This window comes from Lichenostomus cassidix, chromosome 2 (genome assembly GCF_008360975.1).
Source record: "Lichenostomus cassidix isolate B80296 chromosome 2, HeHo_3.0, whole genome shotgun sequence".
NCBI classification, from domain to species: Eukaryota; Metazoa; Chordata; class Aves; order Passeriformes; family Meliphagidae; genus Lichenostomus; species Lichenostomus cassidix.
The window spans coordinates 148,111,409-148,137,123 of record NC_139482.1 but is presented as its reverse complement, the minus strand read 5'-3'; the positions used below and the strand labels follow the sequence as shown (position 1 = coordinate 148,137,123).

Sequence of the window (25,715 nt, the reverse complement as noted above, 5' to 3'; positions counted from 1 at the left end):
CCCTAGGGCTTGGGAGTTGCTGGGGTGGAATGGACACGTCAGGGGCAAACGTCAGTGAATGGGAATTAATATCTCAGTGATGCCTTCTAGCCCAGTGTTTGCCTCAATGGTGGTTTAAAAGTCTGAACCATGAGCAAATCCCATAACATTTGGGATCTCCTAGCCCCACTGTTCACCTTGCCCTCAGTTATGTCAATCAGGCTTTCACCTCCCCTTGCGGTCTGGGCAGAGCAGTGTGGAATGGTAATCAGAGCTTCCTTTGGGCACAAACTCCTTGCCCTGCAGAGCAGAACAGGACCAGAGCAAGTGGGGCTCAGGCTGCAGCTACTGCTGCCTCATGGTTCTACTGAGCAGCCCTATATTGAATAGGTCCCCCTTAAGCCAGTCTGATTTTAATAGAAAACTTGTTCTTAAGGTGAAAAGTTGTTAGTTGACCAGATTTTTTTAGGAGGTGAAAGGGTTGGTTCAATGTGGGTTGAATACCAGAGTTAACAGTTCAGGTTTTACTCTCCTTGGAGTTAAAATTAGGGGTTAACATGAATTTTTGGTTAGGATTTGACTCAGCCATGTAAGTAGATGGTCATATTCCAGGGTATTAATGTGTTAATCACTGCAACAAAAGCTCCACTGTTGATTAACGGAACAGGCTGCTGAAAGATTTTCTGTTGTATGTGTAAGAACCTCTTGGGTTTGGGAATTTTCAAGGAATTCGAGCCAAAGCCCCTTTGTTTATAAATTTGTCAATAGTCTAGAAACAGTGACGAAAAACCCTATTGAGCTTTGGATAAACTGGGATGCTGCATCTCTTCAGGCAACACATGTCACAGTAATTGATGTGTAATCTTGCAGCCAGAGGAGCGGGAAGTGCTGCAGAGTTACGTAATGCGCCGAGCCCAAGTGGGGCATCGTGTATTGCTGATGCCTTTTAATTACATCCCATAAGGGCGAGGGAAGGATCAGTGTGGTGAAACAGCTTATTGATTGCTGCATTCATGCACGGGGCTGCATACATTTAGACACTTAGGAGTGATGGGAAATGGATGCTGATGTTGTGTGTGTGACCTTTGAGTCCTTCTCTATCTGCAGCTTGCTTAACTGGCCAGCAACAGGAGACAGGCTGGGAATAAATACCCTGACATTGTGAAGTCAGCCTTGGGTGGTTCTATGATACAGAACACAACCTGTGTTTTCTGAAACAGTAAAAAAAGTTTTCAGTTTATTACCTGATGTAAACACCTCTGTTATACCCTTAAAACTGCTCTAGAGTGGTGGTTAAAAAGAAATGTTTTTATTAGTGCTGGTTCAGCACACTGGAAGTTGCATCAGATTTAATCTATATTCCATTTCAGCTCGTTAGACACTGTGATGCAAATTTCTTATTAGTGTCAAAGTGATATATTTCTAAATATTGGTTAATAAGTGAAAGAGGAAGAAAAGTTAAAAACAAGTTTCCCAAGAGCCAAAAAGAACAGCTAAGATAATCTAGAAAACTTGAGTGAATCCGCTTCAACAGTAGATTGGAGCCCTTTGCTATGTTGTGTTTCCTTGTTCTCTGCAGCTTATTTACCTGCTTCAGTATGGAGAAAGCTTGTTTGGTATTTCCAGTGTTGGAGCATAAAAGGTTCAGCTTCTGGCTTAAGTAAAGCTGGCGCTTTACACTGTACCCTGGCAAAAATAAATACTGTAGGCTTGATAAGGATATAATTCTGTGAAACCTGTAGGAATTTCTAATTAGCTATAGTAAAAAAAAAATCTACAACAGCAGTTGATTCTTTGGCCTTTCACTGAGCAGGGCAGGTTATATGCATTGCTTTTGATTCCTCCTCCTTGGCAGCAGCAGGACTAGCAAATAAATCAAGTAGTAGACATATATGCCAATATTGGATAAGGAAGCAGAAAACTGTATTGTTATAAAGGCAGTAAGCTAGAAATAGTCTTCTACCTGAATTATCATAGGTTACCCCTGTGGAAGTAGGTTAGTAGGAGGGTTAGAGACTTTAAAATAAATAATGGAAGCTTTAAAAGCTTTGCTTGACAGCATTTGTGATCATGCTAAAACGAAAATCACATTTGCCTGCCTACAGATCAGCGCATGTGTTCTCTCTCTGATGCCTCAAACCTCAGCTGTTCCCAGGCTTTTGCTTCCCCTCTCCCCCTTCCACACATACCTTTGGCTCACTTCTCTTAACATACACATCTCTTTCCTGACACAGCACCATAAAACTGGGTTATAAACCAGAAATTGTCAGGAAAGCCACATAAACCTTTCTACAACTTTGGCAGATCGGCCGTGTAGCAGCAGAGCTTAATGAAACACTGATGACTCCCACAGTTGCCAAATGTGAGAAGGGGAGGACAGTTGTAGGAGGCTGAGAAGCAATAATTGAGCGGAGACAGAAAATGGGAGAGCTGGATGATGAAATCCTATAAGAGGCCTGTCACTTATTTCCTTAATTCCATTTTCCAGAAGTGTTATTTAACCCACTGCGGTTGCTGCTGGCATTGCATGGGGAATTTCAAAAGGCAGAATAGCTTTGCCAGAAGGAGATGCTACTTTTCTGCAGCTTAAAAACACCTCCAGAACTCTGTATGTGAAACACCACACTAATATTTCTGTACTGAAGCTGTTGAAGAGTAAGGGCTTTGTTTTATTACCAGTTTAGCTGGTCTTTCAAAATGGATGGCTCTATTCTAGGTGCAGACATGGTGTGAAATAGTTTCCAAGTTTTTGGAAGTCGTTTCTGCCATATCAGTATTGAGTTGTTTGGACAGCTCCTAAGGAAATTTAAAATCTGTAAAACAAGTTTTAAGGAAATGTCCGTTTTCCTGCATCACTAACCTAATGTCATTTTAGTTTTCCTATTAATTATTTGTACCTGTATTTCTAATGTAGATGCAGATTTTGTCTAAAATCCTGTCCTTATGACAGGGACTGACTAAAGCAGAAATGTGGGTGCATTGTAAAGGCCTGAATGTGCTGTAAAAGGTTTCAGTGTCACAGCAATGCAGGAAGCAGCTTCCTGTCCTGGTAGACAGACAGTGTCCTGTCTCTCTCCCCTGCAAAGTGTCTCTTTGGTCCTCTGGATTTTTCCTGACCATTCCAGGGTGGCTGCAGTCTACTTCTGCTGGTAGTTTTGGAAGGAATTTTCTGCTTTTTGCCCTTGGATGTCATGTTTTTGCAGTGTTGTGTTATTTATGTCTCCGTAATATTCCTATTAATCATTTGTTCTCTTGATTATCACTTCCCTCAGTGTCCATAACCCTGTCCAAATGGAGGAATTGTGCTTTACCCCTCCTGTCTTGTGTCCCACAAAAAAACTCCTTGTTTGCACAGAGCAGGCAGCCCTATATGTTGTCTAGAGCAATACCAGAGCAGCTGAGTGAGCTGAGAGCTCAGCATCCCAGCCCATGTGCAGCCATCCCTGCTGACAAGAGCTAACCAGGAGGAGGACGAGGGAGAAGAGAGATTTCTTGCAAGTGGGTGATGTTTGTGTTCCAGCAGAATGTTCGGCTTGCAGAGCACACGTACTCCTGCCTGGGAGATGTGTATAAAGTGCTGACAGCTCAGTGAAGGTTGCAGGCTAAGCAGAAGAGCTCTGATTCGACAGGCACAAGAGGCATTTCAGGATGTGAATTTTACCAGTGGGAAGATTGAAGCCACAATTCTGAGATGATGTTTATGCAGTAGGTTGTTCCCGAGACACTGAGCGAATCAAGATGCCTGACAGCTTGCCGGGCAATCATTTTAATGTAGGAAGCTAAGCAGCAATGAAAAACCTCACAGTTTTGTTCTGAGTTCTTCCACCTGCACACTCTTGCAACTAAACTGAGCCCTGTGATCACAAGTATTGGTCAGTATAATTTTTCCCCAGTGTTGTTGTGTTTGCTTCTTTTCAGTGGCTTCTGAGTAAGTGCTTGGCTTGAGCAAGTGTCTTATACAGGCTGGGTAGGAGTCCTTAAATAAAAGAAAAATGTTCATGTAAAAATCAAGTCCAGTATAGGACTTCATTTCTTCTCACCCCAGCAACTGTAAGATACTGTAGCATTACGGGTAGCAAATTAGAGGCTGTCTCATCTCACATGCTACCAGACTTTGATTTCAAGCAGTACTTAAAGTTACTTCCTTCTTAAAAGTTTGTACTGTTATTGCTCAAATCATGGTGCTGGCCACCAGGAGAAATTACTGTGCTTTTTCTTATCCCTTCCCAGTTTATCAGAGCTCTTATTTCAACCCAGAAGTTAGAAGGTGCTTTCTTATGGGTGCAACAAACTCTGTGTACAAGTGCTGACTGTATCTCAGTAGTGTTCAGACCACCAGGCAGGTGTATTTGAGCGTTGGTTCAACATTGGCTCAGGTATGTTTTATTGGTAGCTCAGGGTCCCACTTGAAGCCATCAAAAGTCCTAAAATTTGAGGGGAGAGAGCAAGAAGCAAAGAATGTATGGTCATAGTTTTGTGGTGATGCAGTTGTCAAAACAGGCATTGCAGCTTGTTTGCAGTTTCTCTGGGACACACAAATGTGTCTGTATTTGTATTTTAAATATAAGAGAGTGGATATTTGGCTGCATTTATTAAATTATTCTGAAACACCCACTCTTCATAGCGACCCTCCAAAGCTAAACTGCTTGAGTTTGCAGTGGTTCCTACAATTTTGATGTATATGATGAAAAACAGATACCAGGGTTTGAACCTTTTCACAGCTTTTTGACAAGCATTGGTTCTGCTTGCTACACTCCTTAAAAATACAGTCTAAACAAAGCAGCTTCTATAAGCAGTGCAGTTTTAAACAGATCAATGTGAAATATTTTTAGCAGCACGCAGTATTTTATACAAGGATGAAAATGTGGAATAGAAAGTATTTGCAGGGCATGACAGCTTCTTGTGTTCGTTCAGAAATTTGTATGGTGTTTACTTAAAGTGTATAAACAAGTCTCTAGGTGATGATTTCTAACAAATGAAAATAGGACCTTAGCATCCTATTCCCATATCAGATCTTATTGTTAAGCTTATAAAGAACTATTTTTCCCCCAATAGAACTTATCAAAAAGAAGTTTTGAATAGAAACTGCTGTATGTGACTTAATCTTTCTTCCATGTAACTCGTGACCTCACGCAGCCCTTAGACTGATGGTGACACAGTGAGCATTTCCTGTGAACCGTGAGCAGTGCTGGTCCCACTATTGTTGGGCACTTTTTTTGTCTGGGAAAAAACAAACCCTTATTTACTAGAAGCCAGTGTCCTGTTTGTTTGTAGCTGGCTGGGAAATGCCATATTACAAGGGTCTCAGTGGCAGTCGTCGCTCCTAACAGAAGTTGTTGTTGTGTTTTGCTCTTTTTCTCACTGATTTGTATGAGACTTCTGAGTCTGCCTTGTGACCTGCTCCACATTCAGTTCACGCCACAAATACTAACCTTTTTTATCCGATATGGTTTTTTTCCTCCTTGGTGTTTCCTCAGATTAGCTGTCAGTAAAAGGCTAAATAATAATCCTCCAGTTATTATTCCTCCCCCATGAGGCCACCAGGCTGCCTTTCCAAGTTGGTGGATGGTGCTTTGCTGTAATAGCTGCAACCTGGCAAGGCAAGCGTGGAGGTGGAAAATTACAGACAAAATAAAGGAACAGCATTAAACTGGTAATGGGATGCAGCTGCTTTGGCCTTTCAGTCTGCATGTGAGTCTCAGCAGCCTTTGGTTAAAGGCATGTGCTGCATGGAACCACTCTTGGCCATATAAAATCAGTCCTAGCCGAGCCTTAGCCTGTTCCAGGTGGGTGCAGCAGCTCTCAGCACTTGGGACACTTCACTTTTGGCTGTAAGAGGATGTGGAAAGGCTGTCATATGGATGACAATCTCATGGCTGTGCTGCCTTGAAATCCAGTCCAAACCAGCATCCGTGCATCTGTTGTGCACGTCAGAGCCTGGATGCTGCAGGGCTGCTGGCCCAGCACGTAACCACAGCCAAGTTTATTTAAAATACACCCCCCAGCTGAGTCCTTGCCACTGAATGGGGGCGTCAGAAGGAACTTCTTGGTGTCAAAACATTCCGTCTCCACATTTCTGCTTATTGTTGTCTTTCCTGCCTCAACTGCCTTCTGAACTGTCTTCCCATTTTAAAATGTTGCATAAAATGGTGACATTCTGTATTTTTAGCAGCATACATATACAAAGAAAAGAACCACTAAGTTATGTAATTACCTTCCTCAACTTTCTAACACCCTTGCAGACAGAATTTTTACAACGTTTCATTGCTGGAGCTCATTCTTGTGAGGCAGAAAACCTCTGGAAGACTTAGGAGGGTTTTTATTGTTTATTCACACACACACATATGCACACACAATTTCTTTAAGTATTTCAACTTTTAGTCTTATTTTTTTTGCTTCTCCTGCCAAATCACGCACGCCAACCTAAATATGTATATCACGTATGCAGACATTCAAGATACTAAAACCAGAACAGCCTCTTTTAAGGGAAGAAAAGTATTTGGGGGTTGGAGTTCTCCTTGTCTGTCTGGAACAGTCGCATTTATATGAAAATGTCTAGCACTAAAGCTACTGCTGAAATGATGAAGGTCCTGCAGACTTTGCCAGCATGAAGGATGAATTTTAGGAAGAGCATCTGTGAGGTACCTTTTGAAGTCTCACTTCATGGGACAGTGGATGTTGTGCTCAGTGCCTCAGAAAGCTCTTTCCAGGAAAATTCATGGTAGAACACAGCTTTGAGCTCTACAGAAGTCTGATTTCCCAGCAACAGTGCTGAACAGACATCAGAGGTGACACCTAAATCTGTACAGAGAACACATTTCTGGGCATTAGAACTCTCCAGAGTTTTGGTTCACTGGGCAGACTGAGCTTATCAATAACACATCTCAACTTTCAGATATAGAAAGGAAACACAAAAGGAAGCTCTGGATAACTCACTTTACTGCCCATTGCTACAATGATTGCTCTGTCTGCCTGTGCATTGCTCAGGTGAAGAGTCTGCCAGGTTCAGGAGAGAATTCTCCCAATAGCAGATTAATTTTTTCCTGTACTGCTTTAATGTAGTTTTCATGTGCACCCCCTTCCTGCCAGGAGTCTCTAACCCCACTCAGTTGTTTTCCACTTGAGTAACCAACTAAATTCTAATGTGACAATCTCACAGTTTACATACTTACAGTAAAGCCATACACATCACTTAATAAATGGTAACAGTTTGGAATTCTGCATAACTGTATGTAAAACACACATGATGATTTTATAAACTGCTGGCTTACACTTGGAATGCAATTTATCAGGGCCCTGCCACTTAGCTTATGGAAGCAGTCCCATGGCATGGTTTCTCCAGCAAGAGAGAAAGCAGGTTGTGCTCATGTCAGTGATTCCTGCCATTACACAATCTGTGGGAATGGCTCATGTTTCACTTGAAAGTTATCCCTTTCCTGTTTACTTGGGGGAGCACTTAAAGCTTTTTAGAAATTCTTCAATTTTTCTTGGCTTGGGGCTATTAATTCTATGGATTTTTACTGTGGCCTCTTTTTCTAAAGATAGATATTTTGGCTGCTAATGAGTAGTTCAATAAAAAAAAAATCAAAGTGATTTTTCTAAAGAAGGATCTTGAAACATAATGTTCTTGGGGTTTCAAGTGTCCTTTTACCCTTCCATAAAAGCTACATCCACAGCTCTTTTCTGAAATCATTGAGATTCATGTCTTCTGCAAAGTAAGCCATTTTCACTGCAAATATTTAGATTTAGGCTTTTATTTATAATTCTTAGATGTTAGGAAGCTCACCCTTTGCAATAAGTAAAAGATTCTTCCCAAGATAGCATTTCAGTCTCTCTCCTCTGACTCACACACGGAAAGATAAAACTCCTTAATTTTAGTCATGTTTCAAAGGTTGAGTAAAAAACCCTTTTTCCTTTCTTTTACTGACCTGTAAAACCAAACCAGACCTTAATCTGATTTTGAGTTATTACATGCAAAGTTGATCTTGAAAGTCAAGTACTGACTGTTTTTTAATAATTTTAAGACATTTTTATGATGGTTTGCTGTTGCTATAAAGCATAAAGAATACCTATCTGTCCAGTTTAGAAACGTGCAGGTTTTACAGCTGAACGAGAAATATCTTTAAGCAGTTTTTAGTTCTCTGCAGAAGTCATTTCAGATCATCATTTCAAATGTTTTGTGTGTTTCCAGAACTCTTTCTTTTTTTGGTTAACAATTGTATATACCCCACAGAGAAGTGTCACTGCAGATTGGAGACAAAGTGGTGGCCTCAAGGACAGAGGGACAGTGAGCTGTGCCAGCCTCTGGTGTCCCTGATTTGCACTCCTATTGCTTGTCCATGATATACCAGTTTCCTGGTTGTTTCTGCCCACAGTCTCCATTAAAACGAATTGGTTGTCTCAATGGATGTTGGAATATTAAAAGAATCTCTTAATTGTGTCCATTTTGCTTAAATCTATTTGTTTATTCATATAAGATGTGATGAGGCTTGTTACACTGATGACAGAGTTCCTGCCAGCCTTCGCCCCTGTGTTTATTTAAAGTCTCTGTAAGATTTACTGCAAAACCTTCCATGCATCTCACAAGTGTTTACTGATGGATGAGCTTGACTGAGAGGTCCCAGCTCATAATTCACAAGTCACTACATAATTCAGAAAAGAAATGTCTGCTTTCAACACACAGCCCTCGTGCAGTGAAACTCCATCGAGTTATTCCAGATGTTGGTGATTGTTACAGTAAAGATCCATGACATTGGTTAAGCTGCAGCTTCTCAGTGTGTTTGAAACAGACTTTTTGCAGGGACTTAGCCTCACACAGTAGCAGCCTTGGGTGCTTAACCATTGCTCCCAGGATGGCTCTGCGGAGGCAAAATGCAATGAGTATTTACACGTTGGCATTTCTTCTGTGTCCTGCAGAAAAACCATTCACCAGAAACGAATCATGCCCAGCCTTTAGTTCTACTTACCTTTAGCCAAATGTTTCCTCTTCCCCATCATTCATTAATTCTTAAGCCAGCTGAGGCACTGCTAAGTGTCAGCATCGTGGAGCAGGTGAGGTGCCAGTTAAACATGAGGTGCCTGAACCTGCTTGTGTGCTTGGGAAGCTGTTGAACTTGGTGAAGTTAAAGACAGTTAAACCCACAGGGAGATGGAAGTTTTCCTTGTACTCCTCCTTGAATTACTGGCTGCCTAACTTGCACACTTGATAATAGTGTTCATGAAGAGAAGCTGGATGGTGCAAATAAATGATAGGGTCTGGAGGGACTGTGCCAGCACTGTGGCTTCTTCAACAAGAGCTTTAGATCTAACATGCACACACACACACCCACACACACACAGAGGTATGTCTCAGCTAAAACTTCCATGTCAGCCGAGATATCACCAAATGGGAGGAAAAGCTAAATATGAGATAGTGATTTGAATCATAAAGTGAGCACAACGCCACCTGTACCAACACAGCCCTTTCCTAAAGATCTAAATCCTCTACAAAAGGAGTCAACAGTTCCATGGTAAGTACTGATGTGGAGCACAGGCTGCAGCTGCCTGTAACAAGGAGAAGTGGCTGAGCCATGATGCCATTCCCTGTGGCAGGAGGTTTGTGCCATGTTTGATCTGAAAACACAGGTTGGGAAGTTTCAGGGTCAGGTCTCTTCCAATAATTCTGGACACATCAGGGCAGCAGTCACCGTTAGCTTGTCCATTAGCCAAAATTGAGTCAAATCACACAGACCTTGGCCTCAGACCTGGATTATGAATCCTGATGATGAAATTGGTTATTTATGCCAAAAAATAGCTTATTTTCCTGTAATATCTGTATCACCACAGAGTGTGCAACACTCCTGGGAAAATCTGATCTGTCTTACGGAAGAAGTCAGTGTTGCTAGTCAAGATTTGGTGCTACTTTAAACAGCAGTAGATTAGACTTCCAAATTTGCATTAGAGGCTATTTTGGGTAGGGATTGGTATAATCCTGCTCGGTAATGGATGCCTCAGTGTGTTGAACAGGGAGCTCAAGGTACAGGTTGATCTCGCCAGCAAAGGTCAAATGCTTCTCACAGTCACCATATATGGATTTGAATGATAAATGATTTTCCTTCCTGGGATAAAGACACTGAAATTTTCTGTCTTGGCATCAGTTGGTCTGCAAGAAATAGATTGTTTTGTTTTGAACGCTTTTCTCAGAACCGTGTCTGAACAGTTACCTGCCCTGAGCTGATAAAGGAGTGGGAGGCAGATCCCAAAGGAGCCAGCATGGCTGGTCCTGTGGCCAGCCTGCCATCTGCAGGCCACTGCTCTGTGCTGGGGATGTGGAGAGGAGGGCTTGGGAGCTCTTTCTTCTGCAGAAATTATTTCTAGCAAATTGTTGTTTTCTAGTAAGTAATATATAGCACATTTCAGCGTTTCCCCATCTGATCCTATGAACAGTCACCTCTGTTCTTACAGAAGACAAAGATAATGGGGGTGAGCAAATCTTAGATTTAAGTTGATGAATAATTGCTATTTGTTGTTTTTATTGTCTTTTATTGTTAATTTTTGTAAGTAAACAATTTTGTGCGTAGAAATGGGACATTTCATAAGACATTCAAATTTGGTCCTTCACTCTCAGTCCATTTAATCTTTAATAACTTTTGAATGGGGGTGGTCTTAGATGAAAACAGAACCACTGTAATGTTCAATTTTGAGTTGTTAAAAGCTTTGAGTTGAGTGTTAAAAGCTTTGTTGAGCAGGAAATCTGTATATGACAGCCAGGCAGCTTCCAAGGACCCCAAAATCTTTGGTTCTATATTCCACAGATAGAGAATTCAGTAGCAGAAATACTCCAGCTGTTACCTTATGGCCCAGGTTTTGAAAGGTAAATGATCTATGCTTTCCTTAGCTGTTTTTTTTAACCACTGCTGAAGAATCTTAGAGCTTTTAATTTGGGAGGGAATTCACTGTAGGCAAATTACCCTCAATTTACAGTTTTCAACAGTATAACAAAATTTCATTTACAAAGTGAAATGTTTGGTGTGTACCACATAACCTTTCCATCGTTTTTATCTCTGTTTTAGGTCTTCCTGAACAATACTACAGCCTCACTTGGTTCCTCAGCCCTATCCTGGGCTTGATCTTCACTCCACTCATAGGTTCGGCCAGTGACCGCTGCACGCTGAGCTGGGGCCGCCGGCGGCCTTTTATCCTTGCTCTCTGCATTGGTGTCCTCTTTGGAGTTGCACTTTTCCTTAATGGCTCTGTGATAGGTAAATAACAAGGAAATCCCCTGTATGTATCCCCTGCTAATGTACCTACTTTGAGATTTTAATACAGAAAGTAAAGATAATGCTCTGCAGTTGGTTTAACTTATATTTAATGTTAAAATCATTAGAAATCTCCACAACCCTGCACTTGAGCTCTGTCCATCTTGCTTGTTATAATCTGTACTTTCAGGTTATGGTGCTGTGCTGAGCATTGTGCAATCGTAGCTGTAACTGGTATTAATAACAGTGTTATTAATACAATGGTTACCAGCATAATGTTTGCAGTCGCTGAGACGAATTTGGTCGATCCTTGACATGGGAAAATTGTAGCAACCTGTTCACAGGGAAATGTTTCCTGTTGTGATCCATTTTCCCTTTAATGCATATCTGGCAACACATCCTGTTTCCAGCATTATTTCAAAAATTATCTTTTCACTTTTTCTTGTGCTTTTCTTAGACCCGGTATTGAAAAAGTCCAGAACACAGTTAATATTTGTTTATCAAAAACTATGTGGGAAAATAATTTTTCCTGAGCCTCCATCAAAGCTGGTAAAAATAGTTTCCCTTGAACATAGTTTACTACAAATTTAATCTACAATCTCTTTGTAAATTTATTGTAGTAGAGGTGACAGCAAGTACGTTTTGGAAAATGTTTACAAAATGGCTGGACTGATGCAAATGAAAGGAACTTAGCACCTAATAACATCCTCTTGGCTCTCTTTTTTTGGGTTAGATGCAACTCTATTGTGAAACAGGTCTGCTAATTGAGGGAAATGAGTGGAATGCTACCTTGGCTCAGCTTGTTAAAGCCAGACTGAATGCCATATGATTGTCTTCAATTTTCTGCAAACTACAGTGGCCAAACTATTCAGATAAATGACATTTAGCTTATGCTTTTTTAAATTTATCCAAACAATAAATATTATTTATTTGAATTGCTATCATATGGCATCAATTGTACTTAGTTGTTGTGTCTCCAAGACTTATTCCTCTTCCTTCAGATGTTTGCAGGATGTTAGACTGCAGCCCTCTTACAAGATTTTAAGTGATAAGAAGCTCTCAGTTCCATACAGTAGTTCAGGTCAGGAGCCATGGCAAGGAAACCTCATTCTCTGTTTTTAGGCTTATTTTGAAGCCTTCTAATAAATCAACACAAAATATTGTCAATTTTTCTTCTCTTTCCCATCCTCAGCCTCCAGTTACTTGCAATCCTAATTGAAATTTGGGACAACAGGAGATGCTGCAAAAACTGTATCAGACCCTCTTTCATAACACGGCCTCTGGCAGTAGGAGTCATAGGAAAGGATTTGGTAATCCCAATGGTGATAAAGCCATGTCCCAGGAGAAGAACTTATTCAACTCCTGTTCTCTCCTGCCCTGTTCAAGTTTCCAGCAAATATAAAGCACTGTCAGTGTTTTCTGCTGTGGGGTTCAGCAAAGCATGGAACGCTTATAAACTTCTTTAGCCTTCAAAAAGCTTGGTAGAAAAGAGGATTCAATATGCAGGAATCAGCATTTGAGATTTAGATGATTTTTGGTGGCTTAGCCAGTTCATCTCCTTCCACAGACATTTTAATCAGTTGCACTAATGGTTTTATCAGCCTCGCATGTGTAACTTCTTAAATCTCTGTGATTCGAGTAATTCATGCTTTTGTCACTGGTTCATCTCATGACAAATTATCCAGCTCTGTGCTAATGCTGCCTTTCTACTCTATAGACAAAAAGCATTTCATCCCATGCTGTCAACAGAAGCTGACTGATGCTTTTTGCAATGCAAAATACCTTCATGTTGCTTTATCCTTAAAGGTTTTGCTTTTAAAAAGTGCTCTAAAAATAGGAATATTTAAGAAAAGCATAGAGAGAGGTGAAAGGGTTAAATTTCACTTTATCCTGATGTACTTCGACCACTGCATGTTAAGCATTTATGTCAGGAATGCTGCCAGCAGTGCAGTTACCTGTGGATGTTACTGACAGATGAAATATGTCATTTTGAATGCTCCCCTCTCCCACCATGGCTGTCTTTTATAAAAACAGCCTTCAGCACCGGCAGGAAAATACATGGGAGGAATATGAAATAATACCCAGTACTCCCAGAGGTTTAAGAGATGCTTTCTAAAATAACATTTTGATAAGTGTCAGTCTTACAAACATAAAACATAATCTTTGTCCCAGACCCTCCATGATGCTGTGCCAGAGAGTTGAAATTGCCATTTTGCTCCATAAAGGAATTTTTGCAGTGAGCGTGTTGGCCACCTCTCTTAAGATTGTGAAGCTTGCTCTTAGGAGGTTTTCCTTTTTGAATGAGATGCTCAGACTCCTCTCCCGTTTCTCCCCAGGTCTGGCTATTGGTGATGTTCCAGACAAGCAGCCCATTGGAATAGTTCTCACGGTGCTCGGGGTTGTGGTGTTGGATTTCTGCGCCGATGCAACCGAAGGGCCAATTCGGGCCTACTTGTTGGATGTGGTGGACAGTGAAGAACAAGACATGGCCCTAAACATCCACGCATTTTCTGCTGGTATGGAGTTAGCTGAGATGTTTTTGGCAGCTGTCCAATCTTCCTGAAGATCAGCTTGTGGCTGAATTGATTTTTCCTGAACTCACTTCTCACTTTTTTCTGTTCCGCAGGTCTTGGAGGAGCAATTGGTTATATGTTAGGAGGGCTGGACTGGACACAGACCTTCTTGGGTAGCATTTTTAAATCTCAAGAGCAAGTCCTTTTCTTCTTTGCAGCCATTATTTTCTCTGTCTCCGTTGCTCTCCACCTTTTTAGCATTGAAGAAGAACAATATAACCCTCAGCAGGACAGGATTGATGATGAAGGAGACACACTTTCCAGTGCCAAATTCAGTGGCAGTCTCCCCCCTCTGAATCGACTGAATGTAATTAGTGAGGAAGAACCGTATGGAACTTCCATGTTCCACGATGAGGTTCAGTCAGAGCATGACCTCAATATGGAGCTCCTTGAGGTGAACATTGTGAGAAGCAAGAGTGACTCAGTTCTGCACATGCCTGATGCCACGTTGGAAATTGAATCGGAGCTGCTTTTCCTGCATGACATTGAACCCTCCATTTTCCAGGATGCTTCATATCCAAACACTCCCCACAACACAAGCCAGGAGATCATGAAGTCCAAACTTAACCACCTGTCTGCTTTCCTCAGGGAAAATGAGAAGGAGGAGGAAATGCTGCTCGATAATCGTTTAAATGAAGATAAAATCCCAAACATCAATGGCTCCCTACCAAAAGAGTTCCTCAATGGACACGCCAGAATAGGCATGAAGCAATCCAGCACTTCCAACTCCATGAGGAGGAGGAGGCACATGTTCTACCGGCAGCCATCCTACACCTTCTCGTACTATGGCAAGATCGGCTCTCACCGCTATCGCTTCCGCCGGGCCAACGCCATCGTGCTGATCAAATCCTCACGCAGCATGAACGACATCTACGACATGCAGAAATGGCAGCGGCAGCGCTGCAGGCACCGCAACCAGAGCGGCACCACCAACTCCAGCGGCGACACGGAGAGCGAAGAGGGAGAGACCGAAACCACTGTCAGACTGTTGTGGTTGTCGATGCTGAAGATGCCCAAGGAACTGCTGAGGTTGTGCGTCTGTCACCTCCTGACTTGGTTTTCCATCATCGCTGAAGCTGTGTTCTATACGGATTTCATGGGACAGGTCATCTTCCAAGGTGATCCCAAGGTAGGAGAGGCATTCCCATGGGCAGAGCTGCTTAGAGTCCCTTTCTGAGATGTACTCAGTACAACAACTGTTTGTGCTTGTGTCTGTTGCAGGCCCCTTCGAACTCGACTGAGCTGCATGCCTACAATGCTGGAGTTCAGATGGGATGCTGGGGGCTGGTGATTTATGCTGCTACTGCTGCCGTTTGTTCAGGTAAGAAACTCTGCAATCACACAGTGGAATGCACCTCATGCATGTATTTCTAAGGTAAAAGTCAAGTCATGGAATATTCTGAGTTGGAAGTGACCCACAAGGATCATTGAGTCAAGCTCCTGGTCTTCCTGAAATGGTTTTGCTTCAGTTCATATCCAACTTCTTGTTTGGGGTAAAGGATGTTTTGGAAAAGCATTTCATGTGGTCATAAGGGGAAGGACTTCTTTAAGAATCAATATTGAAAAGTTCTTCCAAATGTAGAGGTGAAAATATGAACAGATGGTTAAGTGGCATAAAGCACAAAATTAAATCAAAGGATATTGAGTGGCACTTAACAAGCCTTCAGGAAACTAAAATCATGCTTGGTAGAACATTTAAGCATATGCAAGAGGGTTTTTACAAAGACTGTTTTAAAATCAAAATTATAAATATGTATTTCTGAAAGTCATTCTGCAGATAATTTGGGCTTGGAATAGACTCTGAAACTGAGAGGTTTTGCCAAACTTAAATTTTGCCTTTTGCAGCACATTGCAGGTATGTCTGCACAGCTCAGTACTGTGGGGATGAGCTCTTTCTAAAGCAGGAACACCTGCTCCTTTTTCCAGTGAGGGCTGGGCTGTGCTGCTCAGACAGCCCAAATATGCACTGAGCATCCATGTCCTAAACAGAACATCGAGTTACCATGGCCACATCAATCCCCTAAAACTTTAGTGAGTAAACTGATATTTAAGGGGAAATGGTTTCAAACTAAAAAAAGTAGGTTTAGATTGGATATTAGGAAAAAATTCTTCCCTGTGAGGGTGGTGAAGCCCTGGCACAGGTTACCCAGAGAAGCTGTGGCTGCCCCATCCCTGAAAGTGTTTGAGGTCAGGTTGGACAGGGCTTGGAGCAACCTGGGATAGTGGAAGGTGTCCCAGCCCATGTCAGAGGTGCTTGGAACTGGGTGGTCTTTAAGGCCCCTTCCAACCCAAACCATTCTGTGATTCTTGTTCTATTCTTTATCTTGCAGCCTTGTTGCAGAAATACTTGGACAACTACGACCTTAGCATAAAAGTGATCTACATCCTGGGCACGCTGGGTTTTTCCCTTGGCACTGCAGTGATGGCCATGTTCCCCAATGTGTATGTCACCATGATAATGATCAGCACCATGGGAATAGTCTCCATGAGCATCTCCTACTGCCCCTATGCGCTTTTGGGACAATACCATGAGATTAAACAGGTATGTAGAATATTTGGAGTACATATGTGAATCAAGGCAGAGCATTCATGTTTCTCTGAAGATCACGGTGGCAAAATGGATTTGTTAAATCCCATCATTGAAGATACCTGTTTTGTTGGGATGTGTGCCAAAGCTTGAATGGATAGTAAATAACAGGAGCTGGTGCTGAAATCAGATGCTCTTGGCATTGAGTTGGCTCTGAGGGGGTTTTGATTGCTTTTTCCTGTGCTGAGATATAAAAGGATTTGGGTGCATATGGTAGATGAAGAGAAATTAAATTATTATTGGAGTATTTACTATATATCTCTTTGTTACTCCTGTCTTGGATGTGATGTGGTAGCATTACTCAGGTTTTTCAGAGTCTTACATTTTGAGGTGAGTCTAGAAATGCAGCTGTAATTTTGGGACACATAAGGCAAACCAATTCTGCTGGAAACAAGGATGGGTTTACGTCCCAGCAAAGTAATTCGACTGCTCCATTTGGATTACAAATTGCAAGAGGATCATTTATTACAAGTTCCTGCATTGTGATTGGGAGGGGGATTCCTTTTCATGATCATAAAAATAGTGTTTCATGTAACACCATATGTTTAATGTAAAATTGTTTTTACAAAACCTAATCTTAGACCTGATTTGGGCTAGAAGTGACCCAGTCAGTACCTGCTTCATGCAGCAGGGCTGTTGATGTGCAGATAAGGAAGCTGTTGCTCTGGAGTTGTGCCATGGTGATGCACAAAGATGATGTCAAGTTCACCAGGGGCTGAGAAATTCAAGGAAAGTTCCTTGAAACAAGTGGTGTTTAGATATTTGCTTTCATCCACTGTTTTACCTCCTACCTCATTTCTTGTCTTTTTGCAGTACATTCACCACAGCCCCGGGAACTCGAAGCGAGGATTTGGCATCGACTGCGCCATCCTGTCGTGTCAGGTTTACATCTCCCAGATCCTCGTGGCCTCCGCGCTCGGCGGCGTGGTGGACGCGGTGGGCACCGTCAGAGTCATCCCCATGGTGGCTTCGGTGGGATCCTTCCTGGGTTTTTTGACAGCCACTTTCTTGGTGATTTACCCCGAAGTCAACGAAGAGCCAAAGGAAGAGCAGAAGGGACTGGGTCCTCCAGAGACAGCCGAGGGCAGCGGCGCGAGCACGGAGAAGCCGACGGTGCTGAAGCTGACGCGCAAAGGAGCCGCGGCAGTGGAGCCGGAGGGCGAATCAGCCGTGTGAGGCTGCCGCTCGTTCACCCACATTCCAAGGAGTGCAGGTGCAGGATCAAGAACTTTTGTTGTGGTTTTTGTTTTTTTCTTTTTCCAGGAAAGCAAATTAGGACCTTCACTACTTGTAGCTAAAATTTACAGAAGAAAAGGCAGTTTCGTGCAAAAATGTAAATGAAATTCTGTAGTTCTTCCTCTAGGTTTGAGCAGGTCGCTCTGATGCTAATTGCTTTCTCTACAACTTAGAAACGTCATTTCTGAACACTTTTTTATTAAGAATACATTTAGATTTCGAGTAAGTTTTATTAATCTGCATGAGACTTCACAGTGTATACAATTAGCAGTTAGAAAAATTAAGTTTTCGGCTGTTTTTAAACTAACGGAAAATGGAAGCTATCTTGACCTATAGTCTCTTGCCATTTTTTTGTCTGAACATTTCAGATTTCACTAGCGTAATAACTGAATCAAATGCTTAGACATCGATCGATTTTTTTTCATGAGCATGATATTTCTGGTCTGACAGCTACGTTAATTTTAGACTTCATGTTTTTGTTAGTGCAATTACTACAGAATCCTTTTATTTGCAATTATTTTCGAGAAAAAAAAAAAAAGCAATTACTGCGGTTTCTAAGAAACTGTCGTGAATTCTTTTAGTCATACTATCCACAACCACTCCCAGATCTGCTGCTCATCAGGAGAGCGTGACCCTGGGTGCTGGATGTCAGCTGTAGAAGGAAGGAGCAGCAGCTGGGAGAGGTTACCAGCACTCACAGGTTTTTTTATCACAAGTGCTGCATTTTATGAATGTCGTTGGAATACGCTGTGACAATTCTTAGCTGAGAGTTTCACGTGCTGGTGAACTCGGGGGTTTTCTTGGCATTTAAACCTGATCATCTCTGGATGAAGCTGCCATGGAGAAAGGGTGTCTCTAGGGTCAGCTTTGTGGGAGGGGGCGTGCGGATTCTCTTCCATAGGGAAAGGAAGTCATTGATTAATTGCACTTTTTATGATCCTTTAACCTCCTGGCTGGGAACGCAGCAGCCGAGGTAAAGGCACGGGGTCAGTACAACAAGGAGAACCCAAGGCCTACCTCCGTCACTTTATGGCATAGTCTGGGTGTAGAAAAATCTGTGTCAGAAACAGTTTTTAGGCCTTAAAATTCAAATGTTGCTGTTCCAGTCCCTGTGTTGGAGGAATTGTAGGCCAGAGCTCTTCTGAGCTGCTGTACCAATGTTGTCAGCGCATCCTCCATGTCCCCTTCCGTGATTCAGGACACAGCTGCAGTGCAAAGATATTTTTCTGGAAAGAGCTTGAAAGAGTTGTACTAACTTGATTTAAAATAGTTTTGGATCATTATCCAGCAGCCATTTAAAGCAACTTTTGAAACCAAACTTCCATTTGTCATTTGTAAGAAGTGTTTGTGATGCTGTTGACTCATTTTGGCTTGGGCCCCCCAGGCTGCCAAAATCCGTGTGCTGGACAGGCAAACAGTGCTGTGTGAGATTCCTGCTGCCTCCAACTCCTCCTCCTCCAAGACTTGCAGATGCCTGTGTCAATCATGCTGCAATCCAGGCATTCAGACAAAGAAGCTATATTTCAAAATGAAAAGCAGTTTTTAATGAGATGGATTTGGGTGTATTTGAAGGTGGCATCTCTTGGTTTCTCTGAAGGCTTTCAGTCAATGCCTATGGCCTCTGCTATCAAGGATGACAATGTTTTTAGGCTGGTGACATCACAGAGCACTGAAGTACATGTAATCACATAGGACTTAGGGGTTGCATTTGTTTTTCCAAGTGTCTTGAGGAAGTCTTTTTTTTTTTCTATGGTGAATATTCTTTTATTTAGAACACATACTGTGAACTGTGTTCAGCCAGGGGAGCGATACTACTGAAGAGTGTGAAACCTTACTGAAGAAAGCAGTTGTGAGAAATTCTTTAACTGAAATTCTGCCGTGAATTTTATCATCTCAGTTACATTTAATATATTCTGGTGATGTTCATGTGTGAGAGACAAGTGTTGTGTTTCACCCTAGAACTGGCATTCATGTAAGTTACATGCTGAGTTACACATTTTAAAGTGGCTTTAATATTTTAGTTTTGAAACTCCTTGAAGATTCTGCTTTTGGTTAAATTACCACTGTCAGCTACTCCTTATTTTAATCTCTACTGCTGGAAAGGTTCTTCAACAGTTTAAAAACCTGCATCTTCTGACCAGTACCAGCCTCACCCTTTTTCCAAGGGTTCCATGGACCAGCCTGGATCAAATCTTCATTACTCCACACTGCACTTTCTAAGCCAAGATCTCTTTCTGTGCACCATGGCTCTGACCAAGTAGCTGCAGAAGGGGAGGAGAGGCTGAAGCTCCCTCTGACTTCACACCCCACAGAGGAAACATGAAACCATTTTGGGTGGGAGCTCACCCACGTTTATGGAGCTTTCTCAGCCAGGGAAGGGCAACGAGGGAAGAAGGACCTTTCATTTCGAGCCCAGAGGCTTCAAGTAAAGGCAGGGCAGGGCCAGTTTTGTCACGGACAGCATTTGGCATGGCCTCATTTCTAAGAATTGGATGTTAAAATCCATGTTTGGAGTTGTTTATGGGGCTCATAGCACAGGAATACACGAGTGCCATTGCAGGAAGCTGATTTCACTCCTTGGTAAAGGCAGAGGAAATAATTCTTCATTGTAAATGTACTGAAGTATCTGTAGTGTTGCCAGAAGAATTAACTTGCGGAGCCCCAGCCAAAGCATCTCCTCCTGTCCTTGGGGCAGCCTGGGAAAGCCCTGCACTGGCTTCACCCCCTGAAGTCTCCCGAGGGCTTTTCCTTGCATGTGAGAGTTTTCTTTCTAGCCCTGGGACTTCTCAGGGTAGAGCGGGCAATGATTTATTTCTTCATCTGTCTGTTACCTTATCTTTTGATACAGAAATGATTTTTTTTTTTGCCACAGTTAAAGTAGTGCAGTTTTATGTGTTTATTGCAGAACTTTTGGGAAAAAAGTTTTGAAGTGGCTTTTTTTTTGTTACTCCTGGTGACAACAAGCATAATTTTTTTTTTAATTTCTGTCAAAGTCATCCCATTGGGCCTTCTGCGCAGTAGGACTAAGGTTTAGTGGTTCAATTTTGTGTTGTTCAATACTATAAACAATTTCAACCTGTTCTGCAGCAGTGATGTGTGACACGAGGCACTGCTGGCACTCAGACCCTCGAGGGCTGTGGTGATCAGCTGCACATCCAAGATGTTTCATGTGAGAGCAGAGAAGCTTTAACTTTTAGCCCTCAGAAAGGTGGAGTGTGGGTTTGGCCCTGCTGGGTTATTCCAAGAGTCCAGTGAGATCTGTGCTGTTTGTGGATGGCAATTTCAGACTCCAGAAGCAATAATTTCTTATGAATGTTTCTCTTCATGCTGGTTCAATGACTTTCATAGAGATTTATTGCCTAAATAGCCTTTTAATAACCCAAGTCCCAAATTATTGCCTAAATAGCCTTTTAATAACCCAAATCTGGAGGTTTGCTGGCACTGGCTGCGAACAGTTGTGGAAGGATAGGGGTTGTTCATCATCAGGAGGGAGGAAGCCAGTAAATCCAACAACGGTTTGTGGTCCTTGAAACACATGATATCCTTTTCCCCTTTCACTTGGAGCCTTTTTCTAGGCTCTGAAATATTCCCAGCACATCAGTCTGAAAAGGAGGTAGGTGCAAATTTACCCTGCTGGTTTTCTTGCTGATGCCAATGCTGGCACTCAGACCCCAGGATGGAACAGACTGTGAGGTTTTCCTCACAGGCAAGGACTGAGTCTTTCTTATCCCTCTCCCATCTGATCTGAACCCTCCAGCACTTGGAGTGACAGCAGCAACATCGGTGCTTTTTGCCAGGTACCTCATTAAACCTCAGTTCCATCATTAAGAATGCATCCCCTGCCCTTGGTCCAGACTGAGCGTGGCTTCCTCCAGCACCACCACAAAAAGCAGGATTTTTCTGGCTGCCAGGTCTCACAGCCACACAGGTCAGGGTCACACTTATGAGCAAAGGTGGAGAAAGTCACACTTGGTTCCTGGGAGAGCTGGGACATCTGGGCAGGAAGAAGCACAGGAGGCAGGTGCTGAGATTTGGGGGTTTTAGGGATATGTGTGTGTGGCTGTACTGTGTGTTTGTACATTTCCAGACTCTCTGCAAGGGCCAAAATACCTTTGGGAGTTGTGTGTTGCTCTCACTGTACAACACAATGTTTTCAACTGAGTTCTTCCAGGTTTTCCTCATCCTAGTCCGATGCAAGACAATATACATATAAATATGTATCTTATTTAAATGAACAAATGAACTCCTGCATGATATTCCAAGCACATGTAGCAGCTTCGGCATCTGTCGTGAAAGAGAAGTTGGTTTTCTTTGCAGCTGTTTTGTCCTCATTTCCTTTGAATAGGCCAAATAAATGTAACAGACACCAAATGTTGCACAGAAATGTTATTAATGACTGTGTGAAAGAAATACCAAATTTTATTTTTCTTTGCAGAAACTTTATGGTTCCAGAGAGTCCTTTAGGTGTTTTCCTTCCTTAAATGACAAAGCTGAACATTTGTAAAGCACGTCAAAAAAATGGTCATTTGGAAAAATGTGGAGCTACCCAAAGTTTTCTCTTTGTCATGTTGCATCCAAAGGAGCTGCAGCAGCTCAAATACCAACTGGAGTTTGATTTTGAGGCTCAGCAGTTCGGAAACTGCCTTAGAAAACAACAAAAAGGCTCAATTCCTTTTCCTGACGTGGCGTTCACACCTGCTGATCTGCTCATCAAGGTGTTCCAGGTTTTTCTGTCATTTAAATTAAAATCACCTCCTGGAAGACCAATTAGGTTTGGTTCCTCAACCTGAGCAGCTTCACTTGAATTTCCACCTCAGCTTCCCTCGCCCCAGGGAGCACAAGGGGTGTCCAGGGGGACAAATACATCCCTCACCAAAAGAGAGCATCTGCTGTAATTAAAGGGCTTTTGATGCCCTTGTGACCTGCTAAAATTTTTAGGGAAAATGCAGGACATGCTTCAATTTGACCTGCTCTGGCACATTTATTTTTAAATTTGGAGGTTTGGGGTGAAGCTCTGGTAGCATTTAATCAAACTTGGTGTCACCTTGTTTACTCTGCACCTACTCAATCCTTAGCAACAGCCAAATTGTAATAAATAATCCCAAAATCCAGACTTTTCTCTCAACAAATTGGCAGTTCCCAATGTGAATTTGTTTCTTCCTGATGTAACATGAACACTAAGCCCTTTAAGTAGCCAAATGACCAGCTTATTTTAAATGCCTCGTATTACTAGAAAGCTGCATATAGGCATCTCATAGTGGGGAAAAATAAAAAAAATTTAAAAAATAAAAAAAAGAGAATATTTAGTTCCTTTGTGAACTGGCCATATGACAACTACTTTTTTATCAACTTATTAAGTTGGGGCACTATAATAGCTCTTGCTGAGTTTAGCAATGTTTATAAGCATGTGTTAAACACATAATGTTGTTTTATGAGGAAAAAGGGATAAAGAAAAGTGATGTCACAGATGAATGTTTGAGTGCGTAGACGACATAATGTATGTATGATTTTTATTTCTACACTGTTGAGCTTATTTCCTGTTTAAAGGTTAAAAAAATTGTTGCATGAGAACTGTTTTATTGTGTTCTGCACTTTCTGTTCTTTTTGTATAATCTTGATTTTTTTTTCATTTATGCATAGAAAATAAAAAAATCAATTTAGAAATATTCTACTCCACAAGGCATTGTGTTCCAATCCGTTGTTCCGAAGTTCGATCTTAATAAACATTTCAGTAAGAGTTGGTGGTTTGTGTCCCTGTGGTGTTTGTAGGGAAGGTGAGCTGGGGGACACTTGGTCCCTGAGCTGTGCAAGGCAAGTAACTCTCACCTGCACTCCAGAGCTTCATGAATATTTCCAAAAATGCTGCTGCCAAACATTGCCTGGCATAAATCCAGGTATTCCAATTCACAGATGGCTCTAAACTCACCTGACACTTGCAGGGTTCAGGTGTAACCCAGAGGGAGCACAGGTGGAGGAGCAAAACAGGGATACATGGGGCAGGTGTGTCCCCAGCTGCAGGCTCTGCTGTGACAAAGGGTGGTGGCTGTCACACAATCTCTCACCTCTCATGCCATCACCAGGAGCTGAGACTCTCCCCACTCATCTGCGAGTCTGTGATTCAATAACCACAAGTAGCTTCCAAAGAAATCATTTCCCATCCAACCTCACCAACCTCTTGGGAACAATGAGAGGGGAAGGATGGAGCCACATCATAACCACTTGATGGGTAAATGTGCAGTGAAGAGTTCAGTTGTCCCATTTGATATCTAGTTTCCTTGACACATTTGGTCTGTGATTCTTCCTAAAGGAAATTCATCAGAATGAGTAGTAGCAGCTCCAAGAAGTCAGTGCCTACCTGGGGCTTGATTTATTTTTCATAGAATCATCACAGAATCACAGAATCCATGTGAATCTGGAAAATACCTCCAAGATCAAGTCCAGCATATGACCAACCACCACCTTTGTTAAGTAGACCAGCACTGAATGCCAAATCCAGTTCTTTGTTGAACATCTCCAGGGGTGGCAACTCCACCACATCCCTGGACAATCCCTTCCAATGCTTGACAACTCTTTCCATGGAAAAACTCTTCCTAGTACCCAATCTAAACTTCCCCTGGTGCTAATTGAGACTCTTTCCACTTGTCCTGTTCATAGGTTGAACTTGATGATCTCCAAGGTCTTTTCCAACCTAGTTGATTCTGTGATTCTGTGCTTGTTACTTGGTAGAAGAGAGCAACCCCCACCTGGCTACAACCAACTACCAGGGAGTGAAAAGGTTCTTCCTGAGCCTCCTTTCCTCCAGACTGAGCCCAACCAGCTCCCTCAGCTGTTTCTCATCAGACTTGTGCTCCAGAGCTGGTAAAGTACTTTGATGTCCTTCTTGTTGTAAGGAGCCCACAGCAGGACACAGCATTCAGGGTGTGGCCTCCCCAGTGTCCAGCACAGAGGGACAATCACTGCCCTGGTCCTGCTGCCCACACTATTGCTGACACACAAGGCCAGGTTGCCAGCAGCCTCCTTGCCCACCTGGGCACACTTTGGCTCACGCTCGGCTGCTGTCGGCCAGCACCCCCAGGGCCTTTCCCGCTGGGCAGCTTTCCAGCCACTCTGCCCCCAGCCTGGAGCACTGCAGGCCTTGGTGGGACATGAGGGCAGGACCCAGGCCTTGCTCTTCTTGAACCTCATCCCACTGGCCTTGCACCATCCATCCAGCCTGTCCACATCCCCCCACAGAGCCTTCCTTCCCTCCCTACATCGACACTCCCACCCAACTTGGTGTCGTTAAAAATTCAGTACTCAGGGTACCCTCGATGCCCTTGTCCCCATCAGCAGGGCACAGACCGAACAGGACTGGGCCCAGGGGACACCGCTAGTGACCACACACCAACTGGATAACTGGTCTGACTATTGACAACTGAGGTAAAGTAGGCATTAAGTACCTCAGCCTTTTCCTCAGGGACAGCCTGCGGTGGGACCTGGGGGAGGCCTGGGGACAGAGACAGCCAGGACTGGCACCAGGCCTTGCTCTGGGGAGGAGCTGGTGCTGGGATGGCCCAGGAACAGCAATGCCCCAGGGACAGTGAGAGCAGATGGGAACCCAGCCCAGCCTGGCTGCCATGGCCAGCATCTGCCTTGGAGCCAGGGCCAGGCTTGGGGACATGTGGGGGACATTGTGCCCACACAGCCACCTCCATCCCGCGCTTCCTCCTGCTTCCCACAGGTGACCCAGAGGCAGCCACAGGCAGCACTGCAGCTCACCTGTATGACCTTCATGTCCAATCCTGGGGACAGCCCGACACTGCTCCCCAGACCAGTGCTCTCCAGGAGCCCCACAAGATCCAGGACATGGAAGGGCAGCCTGGAGAGCGGGCACTCAGTGCCCCCAAGCAGTGTCACACGGGCACAAATACTGTCCGTGTCAGACCTGCCATGTCTCCATGGCCCTCAGTTGTCACTGGCACTTCCAGGTAAGCTCAGCCTTCTAATGGAAAGAGCAGCCTCTGCAAGAGTCAAGCTGCCCTATCTGCCACCAGCAGAAGCCTCTAGGTCTCCTCCCAGAGGGACACCATGGCCTGGGGGCCCTGGGGCCAGTGGCCACCAACA

General features: G+C 43.1%; 1 protein-coding gene and 1 long non-coding RNA gene across 6 annotated transcripts in view; one reads left to right on the top strand and one right to left on the bottom strand.

Moving 5' to 3' along the window:
• Positions 1–19,210, top strand: part of SLC45A4 (solute carrier family 45 member 4) — an 80,951-nt gene extending 61,741 nt beyond the window's left edge. For all 5 annotated transcript variants that reach the window (XM_085053663.1, XM_085053665.1, XM_085053662.1 and 2 more), the window contains exons 3-8: positions 11,031–11,219; positions 13,553–13,732; positions 13,843–14,918; positions 15,011–15,110; positions 16,120–16,331; positions 17,190–19,210. In XM_085053663.1, the coding sequence (XP_084909789.1) occupies positions 11,031–11,219; positions 13,553–13,732; positions 13,843–14,918; positions 15,011–15,110; positions 16,120–16,331; positions 17,190–17,552 (2,120 nt within the window). In that variant the 3' untranslated portion in view covers positions 17,553–19,210. The remainder of the gene's footprint in view (positions 1–11,030; positions 11,220–13,552; positions 13,733–13,842; positions 14,919–15,010; positions 15,111–16,119; positions 16,332–17,189) is intronic.
• A 138-nt stretch (positions 19,211–19,348) lies between these two features.
• Positions 19,349–24,985, bottom strand: LOC146442486 (uncharacterized). Its single transcript, XR_014850287.1, has 2 exons — positions 21,020–24,985; positions 19,349–20,980 (listed from the first exon to the last, which is right to left on the bottom strand). It is a non-coding gene; the product is annotated as an uncharacterized LOC146442486 (long non-coding RNA).
• Positions 24,986–25,715: the final 730 nt, after the last annotated feature.